This window comes from Ranitomeya imitator, chromosome 2 (assembly GCF_032444005.1).
Source record: "Ranitomeya imitator isolate aRanImi1 chromosome 2, aRanImi1.pri, whole genome shotgun sequence".
NCBI classification, from domain to species: Eukaryota; Metazoa; Chordata; class Amphibia; order Anura; family Dendrobatidae; genus Ranitomeya; species Ranitomeya imitator.
In genome coordinates this window covers 517,846,455-517,872,912 of record NC_091283.1, presented here as the reverse complement: position 1 = coordinate 517,872,912, position 26,458 = coordinate 517,846,455, and the positions used below count along the sequence as shown (strand labels likewise).

General features: G+C 44.9%; 1 protein-coding gene across 2 annotated transcripts in view; it reads right to left on the bottom strand.

The window, feature by feature from the left end:
• LOC138664784 (embryonic polyadenylate-binding protein) overlaps nt 1-26,458 on the bottom strand; it is a 148,990-nt gene that overhangs the window by 57,913 nt on the left and 64,619 nt on the right. For both annotated transcript variants that reach the window (XM_069751756.1, XM_069751757.1), the window contains exons 5-7: nt 14,620-14,714; nt 13,841-13,978; nt 545-640 (exon numbers count right to left, since the gene is read on the bottom strand). In XM_069751756.1, the coding sequence (XP_069607857.1) occupies nt 545-640; nt 13,841-13,978; nt 14,620-14,714 (329 nt within the window). The remainder of the gene's footprint in view (nt 1-544; nt 641-13,840; nt 13,979-14,619; nt 14,715-26,458) is intronic.

Sequence of the window (26,458 nt, the reverse complement as noted above, 5' to 3'; positions counted from 1 at the left end):
AATTACAGCATGCTGCGATTTGCAGAGCATCTCGGACGAGACTAGGCAGTGCAAGTCGGTGCATGCAAAAAAAAAACAAAAAACGTACGGCATAAGGACCATGTGAGTGCTGTCCGATTTTTACACACCCATGTCCTTTGAAAAGCTGGCAATTCAGCAGCCACGTACAGTAAAATCACAGCGAGACCTGACAGAATAGAATAGATAGAACACAGTATATACGCATAGAAAAAACAGATCTACAGATGTCAGTGACATATACAGTGCGTGTGTAGCTTACTGTACATGTATTTAATTCATGATTATTTTTATAGAACCAAGATTTTCAAACCTTCTTCAGTTATAAAAATTACAGATCATATAACAAAATCTTCCTCATTAAAAAAAAAAATAATATGTGTTGTCTGTGAGCATTGAGAATCGTGTTGCGCCTGACTATAAAAAGCATAGATTGTTGAGCAGTACTCAGAAGTACCTAAAAATAATGCTTTATCTTGTGCTACCTGTCAATCTGATGAACTCTCAGAATCTAATGCAAGATCACCTTTGCACTGGTAATGGTGCCATATGGAGAAAATTCTTTTCTTAGCCTTTCGTCATCAATTCCGTCATCCAAATTTTTTACGTATAAATTCACTCCCTGCAATAGGAAATTCTTAAGTTTAAATCACTTAAAATTCAGACAATAAAAAGGTTTTTAAGTATTTTGTAAAATATGTCCAAGACCAAGTAATGTTCTAAACTAAATAACCAATTGCCTGCAGTAATGATGTCCCAGGCATTATTAACGTAACCACTGCAGTCAATCACTGGTTTCTTATATGCTGTACAAATAAATATCACAATGTAGCTCTGTGAAGAGCTGCAGCGGTCGCATGAATGAAGGAGAGGACATCAGTGCAGGCCCAGCTGGACCACTGGAATGGTCATGGATTCAATAAATAATGGTTATTACTTTATTTTAGGCAAACAGCCTCTTCAGAAGGAAATTGACTTGATCTCTGGTGCCATTTATTGAATGTAGCAATCCTAAAAGTCAACATCGACCCTTTACCTATCCTAGCCACCTGACTTGGGATAAGGAGCCAAACCAGAAACTATTCAGACACACGTTTCATATTGTTGCCCTCCCATAGTGCAAAGCAAGAGATTCTGATTTAGTTAGGTGAGAGGCCTCTGGCTGGGGGTCTAAGGGGGAACATTTTTGTTTTGCGGCGTGCCAAGCCGGTGTAAGAAGATTTATAGGACATGTACGGCTCCTCTGGGAATTTAAAGATGCAAACAGCCTCTTCAAAAGAAAGCAGACTGGCACCATCTACGGTATTAGATGAAGCAATCCTAAAAGTCATTATCGATATATATACACTTTACATTATAAAATTTTGTACTTTTGGACAAATATTAATAAAAAGTACCAAAACAATACAAACAGATGTGTCTAACCCAGCAATATCACCAAAATATAGCAGTACATGATCAATGAACATACAATAGTACGAGTTTGGCCCCAGACTCATTTAAAAATAAAGTCCCCCTTCCCCCCCCCCAAAAAAAAAACCATCACTTAGGCTAGGTTCTCATTTAGTTTTAGGGTGAGCGCCAACGGACAGCGTTGTACGGCTGAAATTAACGCCGTGCAACGCGTCCGTTAGCGCTCCCATTGCTAGCAATGTTAAAGCGCATTGCTAGCGCGTGCCATTTTCGGCACGCGCTAGCGATGTGCCGTTCTTTTGTGGCGCGCCTCGGACGTTTAACGCGACCCCTAAAAAGACATTGCGTTAGCACAATTCGCTAGCGCTTAGCGCTAAACGGATTGCCCTAACGCAATGAGAACCTAGCCTTACTGGGATTAAAAATTAAAAGTATACACATCACATGCATTGCTCAACTTTGTGTTTAAATAGCAAATGTAAAATAAAAAAATTATCTTGATTCATTGGTACTTTAGAAATGGCTATATCGAAAAAGAAGATTACTGATGTTCTTAAAGGGAGTTTAAAATTTGGAGTATAATTGGTCTGCACTCTTTATAAATAGAAACGGTGGTGCTGGTATAGTGGACAAGAGTCCTAAATACTAGTAATATAAAATTATACCGCACTCAAGTGGAATAACATGCAAAAATTGAACAATTTATTGTGTACAACAATAACATAACATCACTCTACAGAGTCCAACATCAAAGCGTAACCAAAAAATGACGTTTCGGACCCTCCGGGTCCTTACTCATATACCGCTTTGGTGGAGTGATGTGTGATATGAGAGTACACTCAAAAGGGTAAAGGTCATAATGTAGAGTCCGTATGCTAGCTGGATGATAGAAGGCGTTAGTGTAGGGGATATACCACATATGTAGCACCTTGTGTGTCCGTCTGAAAAAGCTGCGCTCCCGCGCCCTGCTGTAGCTGTGTGCTTAAAGGGAGTTTGTCAGAACAGAATTACTGTTAAAACCAAGTACAGGGTACTCTCTCCCACCAACTTATTTTTGCTTTATGGAGCCAAAGGTGGGCAGAGATGGATGGAAAATAAGTAGATGGGTTTGTGCACCGAGCGCCCCGCACTTGGTTTGAACAATCTTTTAGTAAGTGTTAAAGGGAGTGTGTCAGCAAAACCCACATACATATCAGAAACGTGTTTATTCGGAACCCATGACAGCACCGACGAGACAGGGGATCTGCCTTTTAAAAACAGGAAAACCTTCAGGATAGAAAAGGCGGCACCTTTCTCCACATTAGTTGGTTTACAGAGCATGAGAGGACCTCCAATAGTTAGTGTACACACAAATAATTTCTGAACTTTCACCAATAGGTGAACAAAAACAAACACCAACCAGAAGGTGCGATTCTTAGTAATTGGAGGGAATATAAGGGTTGAGTGTTGCTTGAAGAAATTTCTGCAAGGTTTCTGAATCTCTTGGCAAGAAAAACAGTGCAGCAAAGACGCACATTTTTCCTGCGTTTTTGCACAGCAATTAATGCTGTTTTAAGCTAAATAAAGACAAGGGTAATGGGATTAGGGCTTGGTGTCAGCAGCTGTCACTGACACCAAGCCCTAGGTTTAGTAATGAAGAGGTGTCAGACAAACACCCTCATTATTAAAACTCAAGTAAAGAGTTAAATACACAGTCACCAGCCTATGTAGGAGCATTAACAGAATGAACCTACATAGGCTGTAAACAAACAGCAACTGGCAGAAATCAGTGTACACCGCGATACCCGTTAAACTTTTACAAAAAATGAAAAAAAATTGCATGGGCTCCCGTGTAATTTTTTTATAACCAGCAGAAGGAAAGCCGACAGCTGAGGTCCGACGTTAACATTTTGTGAAGGCGCCAATAGCCATAAAAGTTCCCAGGCTCACAGCTGTTTGCTTAGCCTTTACTGTCCCCCTATAAAATCAAATCAATAAGATGCGCCAAATCTGGTGCTTAGCCTAGCTCTTCCCACTTGCCCTGGTGAGATGGCAAGTGGAGTGATAGTATTTGGTCAGTCTATTACTGGCAGCTGACATGAAGCCCAGGTTAGTAATGGTTAGGAGTCTATAAGACGCCCCTATTACTAACCCCATAGTAAATGTTTGGAAATAAAATACACCCAGAATAAAGTCCTTTATTTTAATAAAGGAGTCTGTTTTTTTTTTCAATCTAAATTTACCATACTCATCGAACAGCTAATCCTTGATTGCCATGTCCCCTGTAAACAATCAAAAATAATAAACAACCAAATACTCTCCTGTGCGCCGCAATCCACGTAATTTAGAGTGACTCACGGCAATCTCATTTGCAGAACAGTCACATCGGCAGATGTGACTGCTCTAAACGGCAGCTGGCTACAGACTGACAGGAGAGTCATCACTCCCACAGTGTATAGCTGCTGAGCTGCAGTGAGAGGTCACACAAGTTCATCAGTTGATGAGCTCAGGTGATCTCACGGCACCACAGCTGCATGAGATTTTTTTTTTTGTTTAAGCACAGGCACTGGCGGACAAGAGACTACTAGCGATGAGCGAATATACTCGTTGCTCGGGTTTTCCTGAGCACGTTCGGGTGTCCTCCGAGTATTTTTTAGTGTTCAGAGATTTAGTTTTCCTTGCCTCAGCTGCATGATTTATGGCTGCTAGCCAGCTTGATTACATGTGGGGATTCCCTAGCAATCAGGTAACCCCCACACGTACTCAGGCTGGCTAGTAGCTGTAAATCATGCAACTGAGTCAACAAAAACTAAATCTCAGCAGTCAAATACTCGGAGAAGACCCGAGTGTGCTCGAGTAAACCCAAGCAACGAGTATACTCGCTCATCACTAGAGACTACTTCTCCTAATCAGCAGCGTCTGCTATCACTTATCAGTGACAGCAGGTGTAGCCTGATGGGAGTAATAGTATCATCAGCCAATTCGGTATGCTTTTTACCAGGTTCACAGTTGCGGGGTCATGCTGACATCTGACAGCATGTCTCCGCAGCGCTTTGACTGATGGTAACGATCTTACCGCTGATCAGAACTGCCGGTGTTTCTCACATTGTCACACAGATGACAGCGTGGAAAACACCAATGCAAGTCAGCAAAAACGCAAGCAAAATTAAGCAAATCCGCAAACATTTTTATAGCTACGTTTTTGCTGCGTATTTGACAGACTCAATTGAAGTTAATAGGTGCAAAACGCTGACATGACATGCTGCAGAAAAAAAACGCACTACAAATAGTCAAAGGAAAATTACTAATCATGTGCACAGCACTTCAGTACTCTCAATAAATTAGCTGGCAGATGGATTGCCTAGCATTTATGTCCCAATTCCAAGCGGAAAACCGCCACGAATATATACCAAAAACTCACCGTGTGCACACAGACTCCGGTTGCTGTCATGGGCTCCAAAAAAAACATTATCGGTAAGTAATATATATGTTTTTCTGTCAACCATTATAGCACCACAAGAGAATTACAGAGAATTTATTAAATATATTAAGGAGGGACCACAGCCTGTTAGAGGAGGAAGACAGATCCTGCCTAGTGCTTATAAAAGAGGCAGAAGGATCTGCTAATAGAGCCTATATGTCACTCACCCTACCAGCTGATGTGAAAGCTACCGGTAGTATAGTTTTTAGTGTGACTTTTTAGAAACCCTGTGCTACAGTAGTGTGCTGCTTTATTTATTTGACTGTATACGAGTTGGTGACTAGGTTCAGCACCTGTTCACACTTAGTCTATGTTCGGATGTGACGGTCAGTTTCTTGAAATTTGTATTCATTAGCCTTATGACTGAGAACTCATCCTTTTAGCCATAGGTGTTTTTAATCACAGCAGGACCATTACCCCTCCACAGAGAGAGATTTTAGTCAAACAGAGGACTCACATTAGGTTCCCATTCAGATGAAGACTTTATTCTCAGAGAGGAAAGGTATTGCTAGGCCCTTGTATACGAGAAATGCCTTTGTCGTGGCTACAAGGTGCACAAATTGGCCAATTTATGCGCTAAACATTCTAAATTTTTCATATTTCTAGTGGAGTAATGCAATTCAATTTTCATGCTTCATGTTTGCAGGTTTTGGCGCTACAGTGTGCTGCCTTGTTTGACTGTATACGAGTTGGTGACTCAAGGTTCAGCACCTGTTCACACTTCGTCTATGTTTGGATGTGACGGTCAGTTTTTTGAAGTTTTTATAAACCCTTAACTTAGAGGCTCAAATGGCGATTCTGTTAACGCATTGAACACTAAATTCAAATCCCAAGGAGTTCTTGATATAGGAATGGGTTTGGATCTTGCACACGCTTTAATGAATCTAGACACCCACTCGTTGCCTGCGAGGTTGCAGCTGTACAGTGCCCCTAGGGCAGAAAATTGAACTTTTAGGGTAGTAACCAAAATGTCTCCATCTAGCCCCTTCTGAAGGAATTCAAGGATTGATTTGAGAGGCACTATTCCCCCTACCATAGCTCCGGTAGACTACAGGAATTTCTTCCAGGTTCTATCATATATTTTCATGGTGATTGGCCTTCTACTACCGAATAAGATGGAGACCAAATTAGAAGAGAACCTTTTACCTTCTAATATTGAACTCTCAAATTCCAGGCTGTTAAATGCAGCCCAGTCGCTTGAGGACAAAATATGATTCCCCGAGGCAGAAGGTCCAGGATTTCTGGAGGAATCCAGGGGTCTGTGGGTAGTAGAGAAGACTGGGCTGTGGGTGCTGACAGGGCACAGAGTCCAGAACTGCTGGGGCCAAACCTATTGTTGCAGGGGGAAGGAGATTGGGGATGGAGAAAACCTTGAACCCTGGCAGAAGGGGCGTGGCAAGCCATGAAGGTATAAAGTAGGAATTAGTCCTACCGGTAAGTATGTTTCCAGGAGTCCATCATAACAGCACCACCAGGAGGTTGTCCTTCTTATCCTTGATAGGGACAGGAAACACAGAAGAGGTTAAATTAGCCACTCCCCACCTTCACCCCTCAGTGATTTTTCCAAGTACCACACCAGGATGGATGCAACTCTATTTTATTGAAATTCCCTTCTACACATGTTTACGTCACATATCAGAGAGGAACTCAAGTGAGGGTATATAAGGGGTGCTGTCATGATGGACTCCTGGAAACCTACTTAGGCTACGTTCACACTAGCGTTGTGCGCCACTGCGTCGGCGACACAACGCACAACGAAAGCAAAAACGCGGCAAAACGCATGCAAAAACGCTGCGTTTTGCGACGCATGCGTCGTTTTTTGCCGAAAATCGGACGCAAGAAAAATGCAACTTGTTGCGTTTTCTTGGTCCGACGCTTGCGGCAAAAAAGACGCATGCGTCGCACAACGCAACAAACAAAAACGCATGCGTCCCCCATGTTAAATATAAGGGCGCATGACGCGTTCGTCGCCGCTGCGTCGCCCGACGCTAACCCGACGCACACTAGCATAACGCTAGTGTGAACGTAGCCTAACCGGTAGGACTAATTCCTACTTTCCAGGACGTCCCTCCTGACAGCACCACCAGGAGAAATACCAAATAACTCCTTATTTTTTAGGGTGGGATTACAGCCTGGAGGACTTTCCTCCCAAATGTAGTCTGTTGATTTACAGTTACGTCTAACTTATAATGTCTACAAAAAGTATTTGACCTCGACCATGTCGCAGCTTTGCATATTTGGTCCATAGACACCCCAGCTTTTTCTGCCCATGAGGCTGAAATTGCTCTCAACGAATGCGCCTTGAGGCTTTCTGGAGGAGTTCTTCCTGCCGAGAAATAGGCTGCCGTGATGGTAGATTTAATCCATCTTGCTAGAGTAGCTTTGGATGCCTTCTTCCCTTTTTTCTTTCCGGCCATCTGGATGAAGAGGTTAGAGTCAATCCTCCAGCCATCTGTGATCTCTAAGTAGTGTAAAATTGTCCTTTTTACATCTAAAGCGTGAAGAGAACGCTCTGTCATTACTGAAGTTCTGGCAGAATGTAGGCAGAACAATTTCTTGACTTCTGTGGAAGTCTGAAACCACTTTAGGAAGGAACCCGGGATTTAGTTTAAGGATGCAGTCATCCTGGACCTTTAAGTATGGATGTTTAATAAAGAAAGATTGGATCTCACCAACACGACGCGCTGATGTTATTGCCACCAGGAAGAGAGCCTTAAAGGTTACAGCTCTCAGGTCTGCTTGAGCTAGTGGCTCATATGGTTCCTTACAAAGTTCATTTAACACTAGGTCCCAGGGAGGCACTGAACTGCGAATTGTAGGTCTAAGCCTCTGAATGGCCTTGACGAACCTCACTATCCACGGATGGGAGGCTAGCTGGAAGTCGTAGAAGGAACTGAGGGCTGAGATCTGTACCTTCAGTGTACTAGGCTTTAGTCCTTTATCAAACCCCGACTGGAGAAAGTCTAGAATTTTTGGAATATTTGGAACGTGAGACCGATACGGGAACTGTACTCAGAGCAGAACTTTTTCCATATCTTCCTGTATATTGCAGCAGTTACCGGTTTTCTACTGTTTTGAATAGTAGCAATGACTGGCTCCGAGAGGCCTTTTGATCTTAGGATCTCTTTTTCAGGATCCACGCTGTTAACTGTAGTAGCCCCGGGTCTTGATGGACTAGGGGCTCTTGAGACAAAAGGTCCGGTACCGCTGGTAGATGGATTGGAACCTCCCAGGACATCTTCTTTAGTAGAGGAAACCACCTCCTTTTGGGCCAGTAAGGGGCTATCAAGATAACCGATGTCTGGCTCTCCTGAATCTTCCTCAATACTCTCGGTATTCGGGCCAATGGAGGAAAAGCGTAAGCCAACTTCATGTCCCAGTTCTGAGCCTGTGCATCTATTCCTGATGGCCTGTCTCCTTGGTTTAGTGAAAAGAATCTTTCTGTCTTTGCGTTCTTCCCTGAGGCGAATAGATCTACTTCCAGGAAGCCCCAACGTTGGGTTATTTGGAGGAAGATTTCCTCGTTTAAGGACCATTCTGTGGGACATAATTTCTCTCTGCTTAGGAAGTCGGCTACTTGGTTTTTGGTTCCCTTCAGGTGAACTGCCGTTATTGATCTGACTGTCTGTTCTGCCCAGGAGAATATTGTGTCTGATAGGTCCTGTAAGTGATGATGTTTTGGACCTCCTTGGTGAAGTAGAAAGGCTACTGTTGTTGAGTTGTCTGAAAAGACACGGATGTGTTGGTCTTTAACTTTCCTTGGAATGCTTTTAAGGCCTCCCAGACTGCCCTGAGTTCTCTGTAATTTGAAGACCTGTTTTGTACTGATGCAGGCCAAGTCCCCTGAGAGTAATTCTCTTCTATGTGGGCTCCCCAGCCGCTGTGACTTGCATCTGTAGTGATGCTTACACACAGATATTCTCCAAGGCCTTCCTTTCTCGATATTTTTTGTTATGGTCCACCATGACAGTGAACTTTTTGTATCTAGGGATAATCGTATTTTGTTGTCCAGGGTTACGTTCCTGCCGTCCCAAAGTGAGAGGATTTCTTGCTGCAGGGGTCTTGAGTGGTATTGGCTCCACTGGACGCTGGAAATACAAGAGGTCATTAAGCCCAATACCCGCATGGCCTTTCTTATGGATGTTCGCTTCTGCTTCTGTAATTTTTGGATTTCTTTTTTGAATGACTCCTGCTTGTGATGTGGGAGGTACGTATGTTCCTGAACTGAGTCTAGGATTACTCCGAGAAATTATTTTCTTGTTTCGGGTTTGAGGCTTGACTTTTTGAAGTTTATTAGCCATCCTAGCTTTTCCAGGAGTGAAATCGTTGTTGATAAGTTCTCTTCCATCTGTTGCGGATAGTCTGCTATGAGTAGGATGTCGTCCAGAAAAGGGACGGTGAGTATCCCTTTTTCTCTCAAGAACGCCATCACTTCTGCCATGAGTTTGGTGAATACTCTGGGAGCAGACGAGATGCCGAATGGCAGACATGTGAACTGATAGTGTAGAATTTGACCCTGGTCTTTTATGGCGAATCTGAGATACTGCTGGTGTGAGGCGAAGATGGGAACCTGGTAATAGGCACTTTTTAGATCTAATGTGCTCATTACTGATCCTTTCTGGATCAGAGGTATTGCAGATTTGAGGGATTCCATTTTGAATTGCTTGTAAGCAACTGACCGATTTAAAGGCTTCAGGTTTATAATCGTCCGGAATTCTCCGCTTGTTTTTTTTTTTATGGAGAATAGACTCGAATAGTGTCCTCTGAACCTCTGTGCATGGTATTCCTGACGGCCTGTAGTAAAGTCTCTGTGTGCTCCGAAGAAAATAGACATCTCTTTCCCTCTGGGAGGATATTTGAAGAGCATTCTCCCTCCATGGAATCGGATACGGAGTAAGCTGAAAGCTCCCCTTCTTCTGACCTAGGATCCTGTTCCAACCTAAGTCTCTTAGGGCGGGGAGATTCGACTGGCATCAGCGCTGACACTGTGGACTGTACTTCCTCTCTAATCATAGTTTTTATACTATCCAGAAGGGAAGTCTGTTCTCCTTTAAGCAGTCCTGCCATACATTTATCACACACTTTCTTACTATGCCCCTCTGGTAGCCTATTGGAGCATAGAGGGCATTTACTCGTCCTGCGCTTTTGGCCTGACGCTGGGGCGATTGGATGCCTTCTTATCCTGCAATAGACACGGAGAAGCCCTATAGCTTGTGTTGTAAATGTGATACAATCCCCCTATGTATAACTTACATGATCAGGGGCGAGCTCTGAGGACAGGATCTCTGGACGATCTGCACCCTCCATCTCTAGGATCAGTGTGCAGTCAGATGTTTGTGATTAAATAGGAACTCTTACCTGTCTTCAAATCATCTGATTCATCCTCCTTCCGAGCTCAGCTGCCGGTGATCACTGCGGGTCTCTAACGCCCACTGCTGATGGGCGGGAATTTCAAACTTCAGCTGTACGATACAGCCCAAAGCTGACTTCCAGCGTCCCCGAGGCCACGAGCTGCCCAGGAACGCGACCGGAAGTCAGCGACATAGGTCATTGCAGCGTCCCCAAAGCGGCGCGCTCGCCGGCGCGGCACGCCCCGCCGATTACGTGGAACGCCCACTGCGCACCAATCCAAGGCACTACCCGCAGGGCTAACCCGGCGCGTTCCCTGGCACGTGTTGGCAGGATCACTGCCGATATCCCGGTGCAGCAAAAGGTGCACAGCCCTCTGAAGAGGGATGCACCGAAGTCGGGAGCACAGCTCAACCAGCGCTGAGGGACCTCCAGCGGTATTAGCGCTATCATGCAGAGTCCTGCTCCGCCTGCTCAGAGCCCTCGGGAGAGGGATGAGGCCGCTCCGGGAGCCCTGCTCGACCGGCTACATGGAATCTACAGCACGGTAAGCCGTGCCACACTCCTCTGCGTCTGTCCCTGATAGGGACAGGAAAAACACTATGGGGTGGAGGTGGGGAGGGGCTATTTAACCTCTTCTGTGTTTCCTGTCCCTATCAAAGATAAGAAGGACAACCTCCTGGTGGTGCTGTCAGGAGGGACGTCCTGGAAAAGGGTTTGCGCAAGAAAAGAGGGGCTTTCCGCCAAAGAGGAGTCAGAGGACCAGCGCTGAGCTGCGGGAAAGGATAGGACGCATAGCAGCCTTCACAGCTGGGCACAGTGAGGGCGCCCGGGTTTCAGCAGGCATGCGGAGGAACGCACGCAGAGTGGAAAATTGTGGTGAATGTCCCTTTGCGGAGCTGCAGCATAACGGACTAGGGGCTCGGCGGATAAGACCGGTGACCGCCCGCTGCCGCCAGAAGTGAGGACATCTTGTTAGGTGGGGAAGCCAGAAGAACACAGCACCGCCCTCAGCTGACAGCCGACCAACCATATGATTCAGGAGGAGAAATGGACAGCGGCCTCACGCTAAGTGGAATATATAGACTGCTATTTTGAATGACTGTTTCCCCTTGTTTTCACCTATTCCTATATTTCCTGTTGGTCCCTGTGAGGAGATTGTTGCCGTATTGATAAATAAGTCATTGTTAACCCCTGCTCCAACGCTTCTGACTCACTGCATCCGATTACCTGCGTTACATGTGATTGACATCTTCAGCCAGAAGAACCAAGTTCTCTAGGGCCAGAAGAGGGTTATGAGAACCACCCTCGTTGACTCCTGATCTTGTTTAGAACAGGCAGAATTAGACGTATCGGAAGAAAAGCAAAAGCAGGGCTACATTCCTTTTCTAGTTGACTGTTTAGCCTGGTTGCGAAAAGATTGATTTCTTAGCACCACCTCATGGTCACAATCTGGTTAAACAAGGATTTCTTCAAAGGACCACTGTTCCGTTCGCAGAGGTTTGCGGCTCAGGAAATCTGCTTTGATATTGTCCATCCCTCTCATATGAAGGGCCGACAATGACAGGTAGTTTATTTCTGCGAGCATAAATATCCGCTTTGTGATTAACATCAGGACCTTGGAGCGAGTACCCTCCTGGTGGTTTGTGTATGCGACCGTGAAATGGTTATCAGAGAGCATTCTCATGTGGTGGCCCTGCAGGAGGGGCAGTAATCTTCCCAGTGCGTTTTCCATTGCAAGGAGTCCACATGTTTGAGATGCCCATTTTCTCTTCTTCTGACCATGCAACTTGGATTAGATGGTTGTCCAGATGAACTCACCCCCAGGACTGGCATCTGTCGTAACTACCTTGGTGATGTTGAATACCCAAGGCACTCCCTCTAGGACTGACTATTCTCAACCCCCAATGGAGAGAGTGGATTACTCCTTGGGGAAGTGTTAGGCTATGTTCACACTTTGCGGATTTTGCTGCGGATGCGCAGCGGATTTGACCGCTGCGGATCTGCAGCAGTTTCCCATGAGCTATGGGAAACAAAAAACGCTGTGCACATGCTGCGGAAAAAAACACGCAGAAACGCAGCGGATTACTTTCCACAGCATGTCACTTCTTTTCTGCGGATTTTCACCTGCTCCAATAGGAAACTGCAGATGAAAATCCGCAGAAGAAACCGCAGTAGAAACCCGCAGTAAAAACCGCGACGGGTTTTCACTGCGGATTTTGGAATTCTGCTGCGGAAAAATCCGCAGTGGAATCCGCAAAGTGTGAACTTAGCCTTAAACTGCCTTATAGATGTCCATGTAAGGCAATCTAGATTTCTGAATTGCTCCATTGTAAATCTTGTATGTGGATCTGGGCACAATTCACCGCTGGAATACAGGAGGTGAGGGAGCCTAGCAGGGACATTGCTTTTTTAAGAGTCATTATAGGATTTAATATTGCTGCAGAGATTAAAATGACTTTTTTTCTTCCTTTTTTGCTCTGGAAAATGGCACTCCTGACGGTCCAACATGAGACCTAAAAAGATTTGTTTCTTTTTTTGGCTCTAATCTTGGTTTTTCTACATTCAAACACCATCCTAAAGCATGTTAAGGTGCTGCATACTTCCCCCACTTGTCCCTGAAAATGGTCAAATGAGTTTCCTACTATTAGGAAGTCTTATAAATAGGGAATATTTGAAAATACCTCCTGACTCCCCATATCATTACTCCCACCCTCAGAAACCTCTGGAATTCCACATGTATTGGTAGGTGGTAATATGCATCCCTTAGACCTAGTACTGTTATATTTCAGCCGGAAAAGAGCAGCTTTACGGCCGATTTTATTGACTCCATCTTGAACGTGGGATCTTTAGGAACTTGTTTAAATTTTTAAGGTTATCTTCCCTTATGAGCAGTCTAGTTTTTTTAAAATGAGAAAGAGGAGAGTAGAACCCTTTTCCCCTCTCCATGGTGTACACATGAGCCCCTGACTGGCAATCTTCCCTTAAATAAATCTTAATAAAACAAAGGGATCTGCCGGCCGGCATGATCCTACAGCTTCCAGTACCAGTCCCTGCAAGTATGGAAGTACAACCTGGGTGAAAGGTCCCGGCGGCATGCGACTGCGGGCCACCAAACGGTGAAGGTGCCACAGGCAAGCACTGTCAGACAGACCAGATCAATTTGGGCCCCCTGATGCGCTTTCAGCCCCCTGGCGCCGGCCAGAGCAGAGAGACTGTGCCTTGCCCAATACCAACCAGCCCAGGTCTGGGAAAACGTCTGTCTTCTTTCTTCTCTTCAGCCGTTGGCCGATAAGTCTCCCCCCCAACAAGGACCTCTGTCCTTGAGGTGTGGATCCCCTTTCTTGCATGTGCTGTCACGGGTAACATAAAATAAATAAAAATAACTGCAAATAAAGCCCAGGCAGCATACCCTTTACGTGACAAACAGTTCAGTGCCACTGCAACTTTCCATCTACGTTTTCATTCTCTCTGCCCTCCTCGAGAGCATTTGCTGGGTTTTGACAAATTTACATTTGCTAAGCTACCAGAGCACCACAGCAGGTTATAACGCATAACACTCAGAATACTATTTTACTAAAAGGCAGAGACCTTTATTACCTGATATCTACTGATTCGCTCCTGTTTGATCTGCTCAAACCTGCGTTTCAGTTCACTCTGACGTTCTACCCTCTTCTGAGCTCGTCCAACATACAGCAAGCGTCCATTTAATTCTTTGCCATTCATTTCTGTAACTGCCTGAAGTGAATAATGAACATCTTATTAACAGTAAAATGCTTTGTACACAAGGAATAGCTATTAAAGTCAAAATTAGACATGGCGACCAATTGCTCATCACTGTCCATAAGCACATTATTTGACTTTGCCTTCATCATAACCACACAGCTTTCTTAATAATAATAATAATAACAAAAAAAAAAAAGTTTTACAAAAATTCTAACGAGAAAACGTGTCGTTGGTCCTTCTCTCATTCATATTACCCATTGCAAAAGAGGATTTGAGGACAGAAAGTAATTTCAAATTTTGCTTGTAAAAAGAAAGGCTTTTAAAACATAGGCGCCCATGAGATGTCCGTCAAGAAAAACCAAAACCTGCTGAAGATTTCTTTGCAGAAATATTGTGCATTTGCTGTACAAAAACATTAAAATGTACAGTAGTGTTTAATTTATGCTGGAAGTTTTATTTTGAATCTCATGGAAGAGAATCCTTAACATACATGTTTTTCTTTTTATACATAGAAAAAGAATGTGACCAATTACTGAATGGCAATTTGCATGTATTTCAACATATCCAAAATTAGTTAAACTTTACATATCAATAAATGTTAGTTCAGTTAGCAGGGAACACTGTCCACTCGGGCATGATACATGAACACTTACTTTTTGTGCTTCTTTATGATTTCCAAAATTAACAAAACCAAATCCACGGGAGCGGCCGCTCTCATCCATCATTACTTTTACACTTAAAGTGTTTCCTAGAGAAGAAAACTACATATTCTTTATGCATATTCAGTCATCATCTTCCATGGCAATGTACAGTATGTTAAAAAGAGGAATGAGAACAAAAACATAGGTTATCAAAGCATGACCGCAACAGAGGCAGGGCGCCGGCACATACAGCACTACAGTGTGCGCAGGAAGCAGCTTGCATTGGGTTATTGGAAGGTTTCTGGAAAGTTAAAATTCGTCACAGATAACTGGGTTCAGTATGAAGTTACATTTAAAGTCCTTAAAAAGAGCAACATATCCAAAAAAACGCCTAATGAAGGGAGAAGAAAAAAAAAAAGAGAAGTATCATAGAATATACTGAAGCAGATGACAAAGAAAAACACCTTCAGTCAATTAATCCGAAGGGCATGGAATATAGTAATGTATGTACGTGTCCCTCCTGATGAATTACCAGTGTTTGACTCACAGCGCCCCTGAAATCACCGCTCCGAGAACAACTGGACTGAGTGTATGCACTAGGGGTATATTGTAAGGGGACACATCATATTACTGGCAGATCAAAGTGTGTTAGATGGAAATTAAACGGCTGAGTGGATGATTTATATAAAGCCATAAAGGAGACAGATTATCACATTTTACAATGTAATCTCTCCTCCTTTTGACAGCGATATGTTGTAAATTTTATCATGCCATAGTGATTCACAGCTTAGTAAAAATGCTTTTTTGAGAGGTGAAAATGGGTGAAAAGTAACTCAGCTGTCAACATACAGCTATGAGAAGTAATGTCTGTAAAGCGCTGTGGTATTAATGGCACAATATAAGAGTAAAATAAATAAGAGGTAATAATGTCAAGTATAAAATAATAGAACGTTTGCATCTTGGCAGATTGAGATTCCAGGAGAAAAGGTAAAGTAAGGAGGTTAAGACAATAATATAGGACACTATAATGCTCATGTTTAATGAGGGCTCTTCAGACAAGTTGAAGTAAGAATCGGGATGAAGAAGAGATCAGCGGGTGGCCCTGCTCCATTCTGTTGACTTACAGGTCGGTTACCCATAACGCATACATATTTTCTTTCCTCAAAAATGATTTTATTTAGCCCGCAATTTTGTATTTTGACAAGGGTAACAGGAGAAATTGGACCCCGAAATTTGTTGTGCAATTTGTCCTGAGTACGCTGATACCCCATATGTGGGGGTAAACCACTGTTTGGGCGCATGGCAGAGCTTGGAAGGGAAGGAGCGCAGTTTGACTTTTCAAAGCAAAATTCCTGGAATTGAGATCGGACGCCATGTGGCGTTTGGAGAGCCCCTGATGTGCCTAAATAGTGGAAACCCCCCACATTTGACAAACTACACCTCTCAATGAATTAATCTAGGGGTGCAGTGATCATATGGACACCATTTTATACCAAAGAGACAGAAGGCAGGGGCTAATGGGACTATTAAGCTAACAGTGACAGCAGGAGCAGCTGATGGAGGTAATCATCAGCAGCTGCCTGCGCTATAAATAAATGAAAAAAATATAGTTCTTACCGATAACGGTATTTCTCTGAGCCCATGACGGCACCACAGAGAGGGGATCCGCCCACCAAGGACAGGAAACCTACACTCTCTCGCATCAGTTGTTTACATAGAGAATGATGGGAGACTACTAAAAGCTTGTTAGTTTTAACATTACTTAGTATAAACAAGATACCGTGTGACTTAACAAAACTATGGCACTATGCTGATGTGTACACCCACAAGTGAAGGGAGGGAATGTACGGGTGCCGTCATGGGCTCAGAGAAATACCGTTATCGGTAAGAACTATATTTTTCTCTGTCGCCCATGACGGCACCACGGAGAGATTTGCATAGATAGTACATTCAGGGAGGGACCACCGCTTCCAGAACCCTTTTACCGAAGGTAAGGTCTGAAGAGGAGATTAGGTCCAATCTATAGTGCCTATAGAATGTAGATGGTGAGGACCAGGTAGCAGCTCTACATATCTGGTCAATAGAAGCTCCGGCCTTCTCCGCCCAAGAAGTTTCCACTGCCCTTGTCGAGTGAGCCTTGACCTCCCCTGGAACGGACATTCCACTTGCCGAGTATGACAGGCTGATGGCGTCCGTGATCCATCTTGCTATAGTGGCCTTGGATGCTTTTTTCCCCTTTCAGGGACCCTGGAAACATACAAACAGAGAGGGATCCTCCCTACTCACTCTAGTGACTTCTAAGTATTGTAAGAGACATCTTCTGACATCTAGTGTATGTAATATTTGTTCCTCATTTTTAGGGTTGGGACAGAAGGAGGGGAGCGATATCTCTTGAGACCTGTGAAACTTGGAAGCCACTTTCGGGAGGTATGCTGGGTCTATCTTTAAAATGACCCTATCTTCTAAGAACTGTGTGTAAGGGGGGTTAGCTGAAAGTGCCTGTATGTCACTAACCCTACGGGCAGATGTGAGGGCGACCAACAGGGCGGTTTTTAGAGACAGGTTTTTATTGAGGTTTCGTGTAATGGTTCAAAGGGTGGTTTAGACAGGGCTTTAAAGGACCAAATTTAAATCCCATTGAGGAACAACTTTTACTGGAAGAGGTCTTGATCTCCCAGCTGCTCTGATAAACCTGGAGACCCAGCTATTTGAAGCTAAATCAAAATTAAATAGTGCTCCCAATGCTGCCACATGAACTTTTAGGGTACTTGTAGCTAACCCCATCTCCAACCCGTTTTGCAGAAACTCTAATATGGAATTAAGGGGAATTTCTTTCCCTATTTTCGCACCTGACGATGAAAGAAACTTTTTCCATATCTTTCCGTACTGTTTTGTTGTAACCGGCTTTCTACTTTGCAATAGAGTTGAAATTAACCCCGGAGAGAACCCTCTGCCTTCTAATAGCTTCCTTTCAAGAGCCAAGCTGTCAAGTGCAAGCTCTTGACCTGCGGGTGATGAACTGGGCCCTGCGACAGTAGGTCTTGGAGGTCTGGTAATTCCCAAGGGTCGGATATTGACATTTTCCTCATCCAAGAGAACCAAGGTCTCTTCGGCCAGAATGGGGCTATTAAGATGACAAGCGCCCCGTCCTCCCGAATTTTCCTCAGCACTGCCGGAATCAGAACGAGAGAAGGAAAGGCGTAGACCAGCTGATGCCTCCACGAAATCAGGAATACATCTGTTGCGAATTCTGTTGTCGGGCTCCCTCCTGTGGTCATGAATGGTACTTCGGCTGGTTCTATCCATGGAATTCCTCTGGTGGCTGTGGGTGTTTCTGAGTTTCCTTCCACAGGTAAAGAGGTTAATTCGTTAGCTGGCTGCTCTATTTAACTCCACTTAGATCTTTGCTCCATGCCACCTGTCAATGTTCCAGTATTGGTCTTGTTCACTCCTGGATCGTTCTTGTGACCTGTCTTCCCAGTAGAAGCTAAGTGCCTGCCTGTTTTTCTCTGGTTTGCTATTTTTCTGTCCAGCTTGCTATTTTGTTGTTGTCTTGCTTGCTGGAAGCTCTGGGACGCAGAGGGAGCGCCTCCGCACCGTGAGTCGGTGCGGAGGGTCTTTTTGCGCCCTCTGCGTGATCTTTTTGTAGGTTCTTGTGCTGACCGCAAAGCTACCTTTCCTATCCTCGGTCTGTTCAGTAAGTCGGGCCTCACTTTGCTAAATCTATTTCATCTCTGTGTTTGTATTTTCATCTTTACTCACAGTCATATGTGGGGGGCTGCCTTTTCCTTTGGGGAATTTCTCTGAGGCAAGGTAGGCTTTATTTTTCTATCTTCAGAGCTAGCTAGTTTCTTAGGCTGTGCCGAGTTGTATAGGGAGCGTTAGGAGCAATCCATGGCTATTTCTAGTGTGTGTGATAGGATTAGGGGTTGCGGTCAGCAGAGTTCCCACGTCCCAGAGCTCGTCCTTTATTATCAGTAACTACCAGGTCATTCCGTGTGCTCTTAACCACCAGGTCCATTATTGTCCTGACCACCAGGTCATAACAGTACAGGTGGCCCAAAGTACTAATGCATCTCAATAGAGGGATAAGAAGTTCTGAGACCATTTTTTTTTCTTTGCAGTGTGTTTTGTCTCTCTTTTCCCCTTTACATCTGGGTGGTTCAGAACACAGGTGTAGACATGGACATTCAAGGTCTGTCCTCTTTGATGGATAATCTCACTATAAGTGTACAAAAAATTCAAGATTTTGTGGTTCAGAATCCGATGTCAGAGCCTAGGATTCCAATTCCTGATTTGTTTTTTGGTGATAGATCTAAGTTCTTGAATTTCAAAAATAATTGTAAATTGTTTCTTGCCTTGAAACCTCGCTCCTCAGGTGACCCTGTTCAACAAGTAAAGATCATTATTTCTTTGTTACGTGGTGACCCTCAAGACTGGGCATTTTCCCTTGCGCCAGGGGATCCGGCATTGCGTGATGTTGATGCGTTTTTCCTGGCGCTTGGATTGCTTTATGACGAACCTAATTTAGTGGATCAGGCAGAGAAAATCTTGCTGGCTCTGTGTCAGGGTCAGGATGAAGCGGAGATATATTGTCAGAAGTTTAGAAAGTGGTCTGTGCTCACTCAGTGGAATGAATGTGCCCTGGCAGCGATCTTCAGAAAGGGTCTCTCTGAAGCCCTTAAGGATGTCATGGTGGGATTTCCCATGCCTGCTGGTCTGAATGAGTCTATGTCTTTGGCCATTCAGATCGATCGACGCTTGCGTGAGCGTAAAGCTGTGCACCATTTGGCGGTACTATCTGAGAATGGGCCTAAGCCTATGCAATGTGATAGGACTTTGACCAGCTGAACGGCAAGAACACAGACGTCGGAATGGGCTATGTTTTTACTGTGGTGATTCCACTCATGCTATCTCCGATTGTCCTAAACGCACTAAGCGGTTCGCTAGGTCTGCCACCATTGGTACGGTACAGTCTAAATTTCTATTGTCCGTTACTCTGATTTGCTCTTTGTCATCCTATTCTGTTATGGCATTTGTGGATTCAGGCGCTGCCCTGAATTTGATGGACTTGGAGTATGCCAGGCGCTGTGGTTTTTTCTTGGAGCCCTTGCAGTATCCTATTCCTTTGAGAGGAATTGATGCTACGCCTTTGGCCAAGAATAAGCCTCAGTACTGGACCCAATTGACCATGTGCATGGCTCCTGCACATCAGGAGGATATCCGCTTTCTGGTGTTGCATAATCTGCATGATGTGGTCGTTTTGGGGTTGCCATGGCTACAGGTCCATAATCCAGTATTGGACTGGAAATCTATGTCTGTGTCCAGCTGGGGTTGCCAGGGGGTACATGGTGATGTTCCATTTTTGTCTATTTCGTCTTCCACTCCTTCTGAAGTTCCAGAGTTTTTGTCGGATTATCGGGATGTATTTGATGAGCCCAAAGCCAGTGCCCTACCTCCTCATAGGGATTGCGATTGTGCAATTAATTTGATTCCTGGTAGTAAGTTTCCTAAGGGCCGATTGTTCAATTTATCTGTGCCAGAACACGCCGCTATGCGGAGTTATATAAAGGAATCCTTAGAGAAAGGCCATATTCACCCGTTGTCATCACCGTTAGGAGCAGGGTTCTTTTTTGTGGCCAAGAAGGATGGTTCTTTGAGACCTTGTATTGATTACCGCCTTCTCAATAAAATTACAGTCAAATTTCAGTATCCTTTGCCGTTGCTGTCTGATTTGTTTGCTCGTATTAAAGGGGCTAGTTGGTTCACCAAGATAGATCTTCGAGGGGCGTATAATCTTGTGCGTATTAAACAAGGCGATGAATGGAAAACAGCATTTAATACGCCCGAGGGCCATTTTGAGTACCTGGTTATGCCATTCGGGCTTTCCAATGCTCCATCAGTATTTCAGTCCTTTATGCATGACATCTTCCGAGAGTACCTGGATAGATTCATGATTGTATATTTGGATGATATTTTGGTCTTTTCGGATGATTGGGAGTCTCATGTGAAGCAGGTCAGAATGGTGTTCCAGGTCCTTCGTGCAAATTCCTTGTTTGTGAAGGGGTCAAAGTGTCTCTTTGGAGTTCAGAAGGTTTCATTTTGGGGGTTCATTTTTTCCCCTTCTACTATCGAGATGGACCCTGTTAAAGTCCAGGCCATTTACGATTGGACTCAGCCGACATCTGTGAAGAGCCTGCAAAAGTTCCTGGGCTTTGCTAATTTTTATCGGCGCTTCATCGCTAATTTTTCTAGTGTTGCTAAACCGTTGACTGATTTGACCAAGAAGGGTGCTGATGTGGTCAATTGGTCTTCTGTAGCTGAAGAGGCTTTTCAGGAGATGAAGCGTCGTTTTTCTTCTGCCCCTGTGTTGTGCCAGCCAAATGTTTCGCTCCCGTTTCAGGTTGAGGTTGATGCTTCTGAGATTGTAGCTGGGGCTGTTTTGTCGCAAAGAAGTTCTGATGGCTCGGTGATGAAGCCATGTGCTTTCTTTTCTAGAAAGTTTTCGCCTGCTGAGCGCAATTATGATGTTGGTAATCGAGAGTTGTTGGCCATGAAGTGGGCATTCGAGGAGTGGCGTCATTGGCTTGAAGGAGCCAAGCATCACGTGGTGGTCTTGACAGATCACAAGAATTTTACTTATCTTGAGTCTGCCAAACGGTTGAATCCGAGACAGGCTCGATGGTAGTTATTTTTCTCCCGTTTTGATTTTGTGGTTTCATACCTTCCGGGATCTAAGAATGTGAAGGCTGATGCCCTGTCAAGGAGTTTTGTGCCTGACTCTCCGGGTGTTCCTGAGCCGGCGGCTATTCTCAAAGAGGGGGTAATTTTGTCTGCCATCTCCCCTGATTTGCGGCGGGTGCTGCAAAAATTTCAGGCTGATAGACCTGACCGTTGCCCAGCGGAGAAACTGTTTGTCCCGGATAGATGGACTAGTAGAGTTATCTCTGAGATTCATTGTTCAGTGTTGGCTGGGCATCCTGGAATCTTTGGTACCAGAGATTTGGTGGCTAGATCCTTTTGGTGGCCGTCTTTGTCATGGGATGTGCATTCTTTTGTGCAGTCCTGTGGGACTTGTGCTCGGGCTAAGCCCTGCTGTTCTCGTGCCAGTGGGTTGCTTTTGCCCTTGCCGGTCCCGAAAAGGCCCTGGACGCATATTTCTATGGAGTTTTTTTCGGATCTCCCCGTCTCTCAAAAGATGTCGGTCATTTGGGTGGTTTGTGATCGCTTTTCTAAGATGGTCCATTTGGTACCCTTGTCTAAATTGCCTACCTCCTCTGATTTGGTGCCATTATTTTTCCAGCATGTGGTTCGTTTACATGGTATCCCGGAGAACATCGTTTCTGACAGAGGTTCCCAGTTTGTTTCGAGGTTTTGGCGATCTTTTTGTGCTAGGATGGGCATTGATTTGTCTTTTTCCTCGGCTTTCCATCCTCAGACAAATGGCCAAACCGAACGAACTAATCAGACTCTGGAAACATATCTGAGATGCTTTGTTTCTGCTGATCAGGATGATTGGGTGTCCTTTTTGCCGTTGGCTGAGTTCGCCCTTAATAATCGGGCCAGCTCGGCTACTTTGGTTTCGCCGTTTTTCTGCAATTCTGGTTTCCATCCGCGTTTCTCTTCAGGGCAGGTTGAGTCTTCGGACTGTCCTGGTGTAGATACTGTGGTGGATAGGTTGCAGCAGATTTGGACTCATGTGGTGGACAATTTGACTTTGTCCCAGGAGAAGGCTCAACGTTTCGCTAACCGCCGCTGTGTGGGTCCCCGACTTCGTGTTGGGGATTTGGTTTGGTTGTCGTCTCGTTATGTTCCTATGAAGGTTTCCTCTCCTAAGTTTAAGCCTCGTTTCATTGGTCCGTATAAGATTTCTGAGGTTATCAATCCTGTGTCATTTCGTTTGGCCCTTCTTGCTTCTTTTGCCATCCATAATGTGTTCCATAGGTCGTTATTGCGGAGATACGTGGCGCCTGTGGTTCCATCCGTTGATCCTCCTGCCCCGGTGTTGGTTGAGGGGGAGTTGGAGTATGTGGTGGAGAAGATTTTCTGATTCTCGTATTTCGAGACGGAAACTCCAGTACCTGGTCAAGTGGAAGGGTTATGGTCAGGAAGATAATTCCTGGGTTTTTGCCTCTGATGTTCATGCTGCCGATCTGGTTCGTGCCTTTCATTTGGCTCATCCTGATCGGCCTGGGGGCTCTGGTGAGGGTTTGGTGACCCCTCCTCAAGGAAGGGGTTACTGTTGTGAATTCTGTTGTCAAGCTCCCTCCTGTGGTCATGAATGGTACTTCGGCTGGTTCTATCCATGGAATTCCTCTGGTGGCTGTGGGTGTTTCTGAGTTTCCTTCCACAGGTGACGAGGTTAATTCGTTAGCTGGCTGCTCTATTTAACTCCACTTAGATCTTTGCTCCATGCCACCTGTCAATGTTCCAGTATTGGTCTTGTTCACTCCTGGATCGTTCTTGTGACCTGTCTTCCCAGTAGAAGCTAAGTGCCTGCCTGTTTTTCTCTGGTTTGCCATTTTCATCTTTACTCACAGTCATTATATGTGGGGGGCTTCTTTTTCCTTTGGGGAATTTCTCTGAGGCAAGGTAGGCTTTATTTTTCTATCTTCAGGGCTAGCTAGTTTCTTAGGCTGTGCAGAGTTGCATAGGGAGCGTTAGGAGCAATCCACGGCTATTTCTAGTGTCTGTGATAGGATTAGGGATTGCGGTCAGCAGAGTTCCCACGTCCCAGAGCTCGTCCTTTATTATCAGTAACTACCAGGTCATTCCGTGTGCTCTTAACCACCAGGTCCATTATTGTCCTGACCACCAGGTCATAACATGCATCCACTACTACTGGGTTCCCCAGGGGAGCTAGGGAGCAAAAGGAGTCTACTTTTTTGTTTAGGTGATTTGCAAATAGATCTATTTTGGGTACACCCCATTTTTGTATGATCTGGGTAAAAAAAAAAAAAAATCCCCTGATTTAGTTCCCATTCTCACTGTTTTAGGCTGGAACGACTGAGGAAGTCTGCTTTGCGATTGTCTACTCCCTTTATATGCAAGCTTGTCAGGGATAGAAGGTTGCTCTCGGCTATTTGTAGGATTGACTTGGTCACTTCCATTAGATTTTTGGAACGAGTGCCCCCCTGGTGATTTAGGTAAGATACCACCACCCTTACGTGGTGAGAGTGAAGGACCCCCTAGAACTCCTGAAGGGCAAACTTGACCGCAAGAAGTTCCTTCATATTGGAAAATTTGTTTGCTAGCGTTGAAGATCAAGTACCCTGGGCTACTAGGTCGCCCAGATGAGCTCCCCACCCTGTGGGACTCGCGTCCGTAGTTAGGACCTTTGAAATTTGGATTACCCACGGGACTCCCCGGGAAAGATTTTCCTGCGATGTCCACCATGTTAGAGCGTGATTGGTGCAAGGAGATAGTGTTAACCGCCCTTCTAAATGCCCCCCTAGATGGACCTGTTCTGACAAGATCTGCCATTGGAGGTCTCGAGTGTAGCTGGGCCCACTGGACTGCGGGGATGCATGAAGTCATAGAGCCTAAGAGAGACATGGCTTGGCGGAGAGTTATGGAGGGGAGAAATGGAATTCTTACTACTAGACTTTTTAGCTTTTGTATTTTGTCCCTCGGGCGCAGACATTCCATTTTTATGGAGTCTAGGGAGAGACCTAGGTACTCCTGGACCTGGGAAGGCATTAGCCTGGATTTTTTTAGGTTTATTAGCCAACCCAACTCCTTTAAAGAATGTATTACTATTGCTAGCTGATTCTCGCAATGTTGCGGGGAGGAGCCTATCACCAAAAAGTCGTCCAGATATGGTACAATCAGGGTGATTTGTTCCCTGAGGTGAGCCATTACCTCCGCAATCAGTCTTGTGAAAATTCTCGGGGATATGGCTAGACCAAATGGTAGAGCTGAGAATTGGAAGTGGCTTAAAACTTCCCTGATGTGAACAGCCATCCTCAGAAATCTCTGGTGATCCTTGTGTATTGGGACATGATAATACGCGTCCTTCAGGTCTAGGACCACCATGAAGCATTGAGGAAACAGCATTTTGATAGATGACTTTATTGTTTCCATCTTGAATGCTTGAACCTCTAGGTAGTCGTTTAGGTTTTTCAAGTTTATGATGGTCCTGAAGGAACTGTCTGTTTTTTTTCTCAGGAATAGAGGGGAATAGTACCCCTGCCCTCTTTCTTGTGGGGGAATCTCCAGGAGTACTCCCTTCTGAACTAACCCGATGACTTCGTTTTCTAGTGCCAGTTGTTCTTCTGCTGAAGACCTTGTAGACATCATCGTAAAAGAGGGACGAGGGTATCTTTTGAATGTTAGTTTCAGTCCTGATTCTATTATGTTCAATATCCATTGACTGGAGGTAATCCTTTCCCAGGCCGGGAGAAAGAGACAATCTCCCCCCACCCCCCCTGGGGCAGACCTTCATTGTGAAGATTTTTTGTTATCGTTGGGGTTTTTGTTAAAGATGAATCCCTTATTTTTGTTTCTCTTATATTCCCCATTTCCCCTGGCCTCTCCTCGGTTTCTTACGCAAAAACCTCCTGCTCCGAAAGGGCTTCCGATAAGAGGGGAGACCCGGGAAGGGAAAAGACTTTTTGCTGTCCCCTGCTTTTTCCAGGATGTCGTCTAGTGTAGAACCAAACAAAAATTCTCCTTCGCAGGGGATGGTACACAATTTTGTTTTCGTTTGTAAATCGCCTGGCCAGCTTTTAAGCCAGAGGGCGCGCCTAGCCGCATTAGCAAACACTGCTGATCTAGCGGCTAGTCTGATGGAATAAGCCGAAGCTTCAGCCAGAAATGCCGCTGCCCCCCTCATTACGGGTAAGGAGTTCAGTATTGAGTCCCGGGAAGATTTTCCTTTTAATTGGCCCTCTAGTTGGTTTAGCCAAATCATTAGGGAGCGGGATGTACATGTGGCTGCCACTACCGGTTTTAGACCTCCTCCCGCTGCTTCCCAGGAGCCTTTGAGGAAGGCGTCCGCCTTCTTGTCCATAGGGTCCCTTAAGACCCCCATATCTTCAAAGGGGAGGGCGAATTTCTTTGATGCCTTAGCTATGGCGGCATCTAACTTGGGAGCTTTCTCCCAAAAAGAACAGGACTCATCCTCAAAGGGGTATTTCCTTTTTGGAGTTAACAGTGTCTTCTTCATGGGTTTTTTCCATTCTTTTTTAATTAGTGCCGCTATCGCATCATTAAGCGGAAAAGCCCTTCTCTTTTTTTGTTCTAGCCCCCCCGAACATGATGTCCTGAACCGATTTTTTGGGGTGAGAATCTACCAGCCCCATAGTGCTTCTCACTGCTTTTATGAGGCCATCGGTGTCTTCTAAGGGGAAACAATTGTGCCCCCCAAGGAAGAAGAGGATGATGATGACGTGGAGGAGGAGATAGAGGATACTGAACCCGAACTATCACTGTCTGTTTTTGATGCCGGGGACGGGGACCTGTGTCTAGTCTTTCTCCGTTTTTTCCCACTTTTTGGGGATCTAAAAGTGTCTTCCACTTGCTCTTTGATCAAGTTTTTTAGATCGGCTGCAAACCCGGGAAGACTTTCAGATACTGTCTGCTGTATGCATGTATTACATAGTCTCTTCTCCCAGGCAGGTGGAAGATCTTCTCTACATATGGCACAGACTTTATGCTTAGATTTACCTAAGCTTTTCCTCCCCTATAAAAGAGACAAATGATAATCTTACTGTCTCTGACTTTCATGAAGATCAACTTACCACCTCAAGGACCCATAAATACCGGTTGGGGATGCTCTGCATCTCGCTTTTTCCTCGATGCCGTGCTGTACTCCTTACCATGTTGGGACCTTTGGCGTTCTTTACCGGTG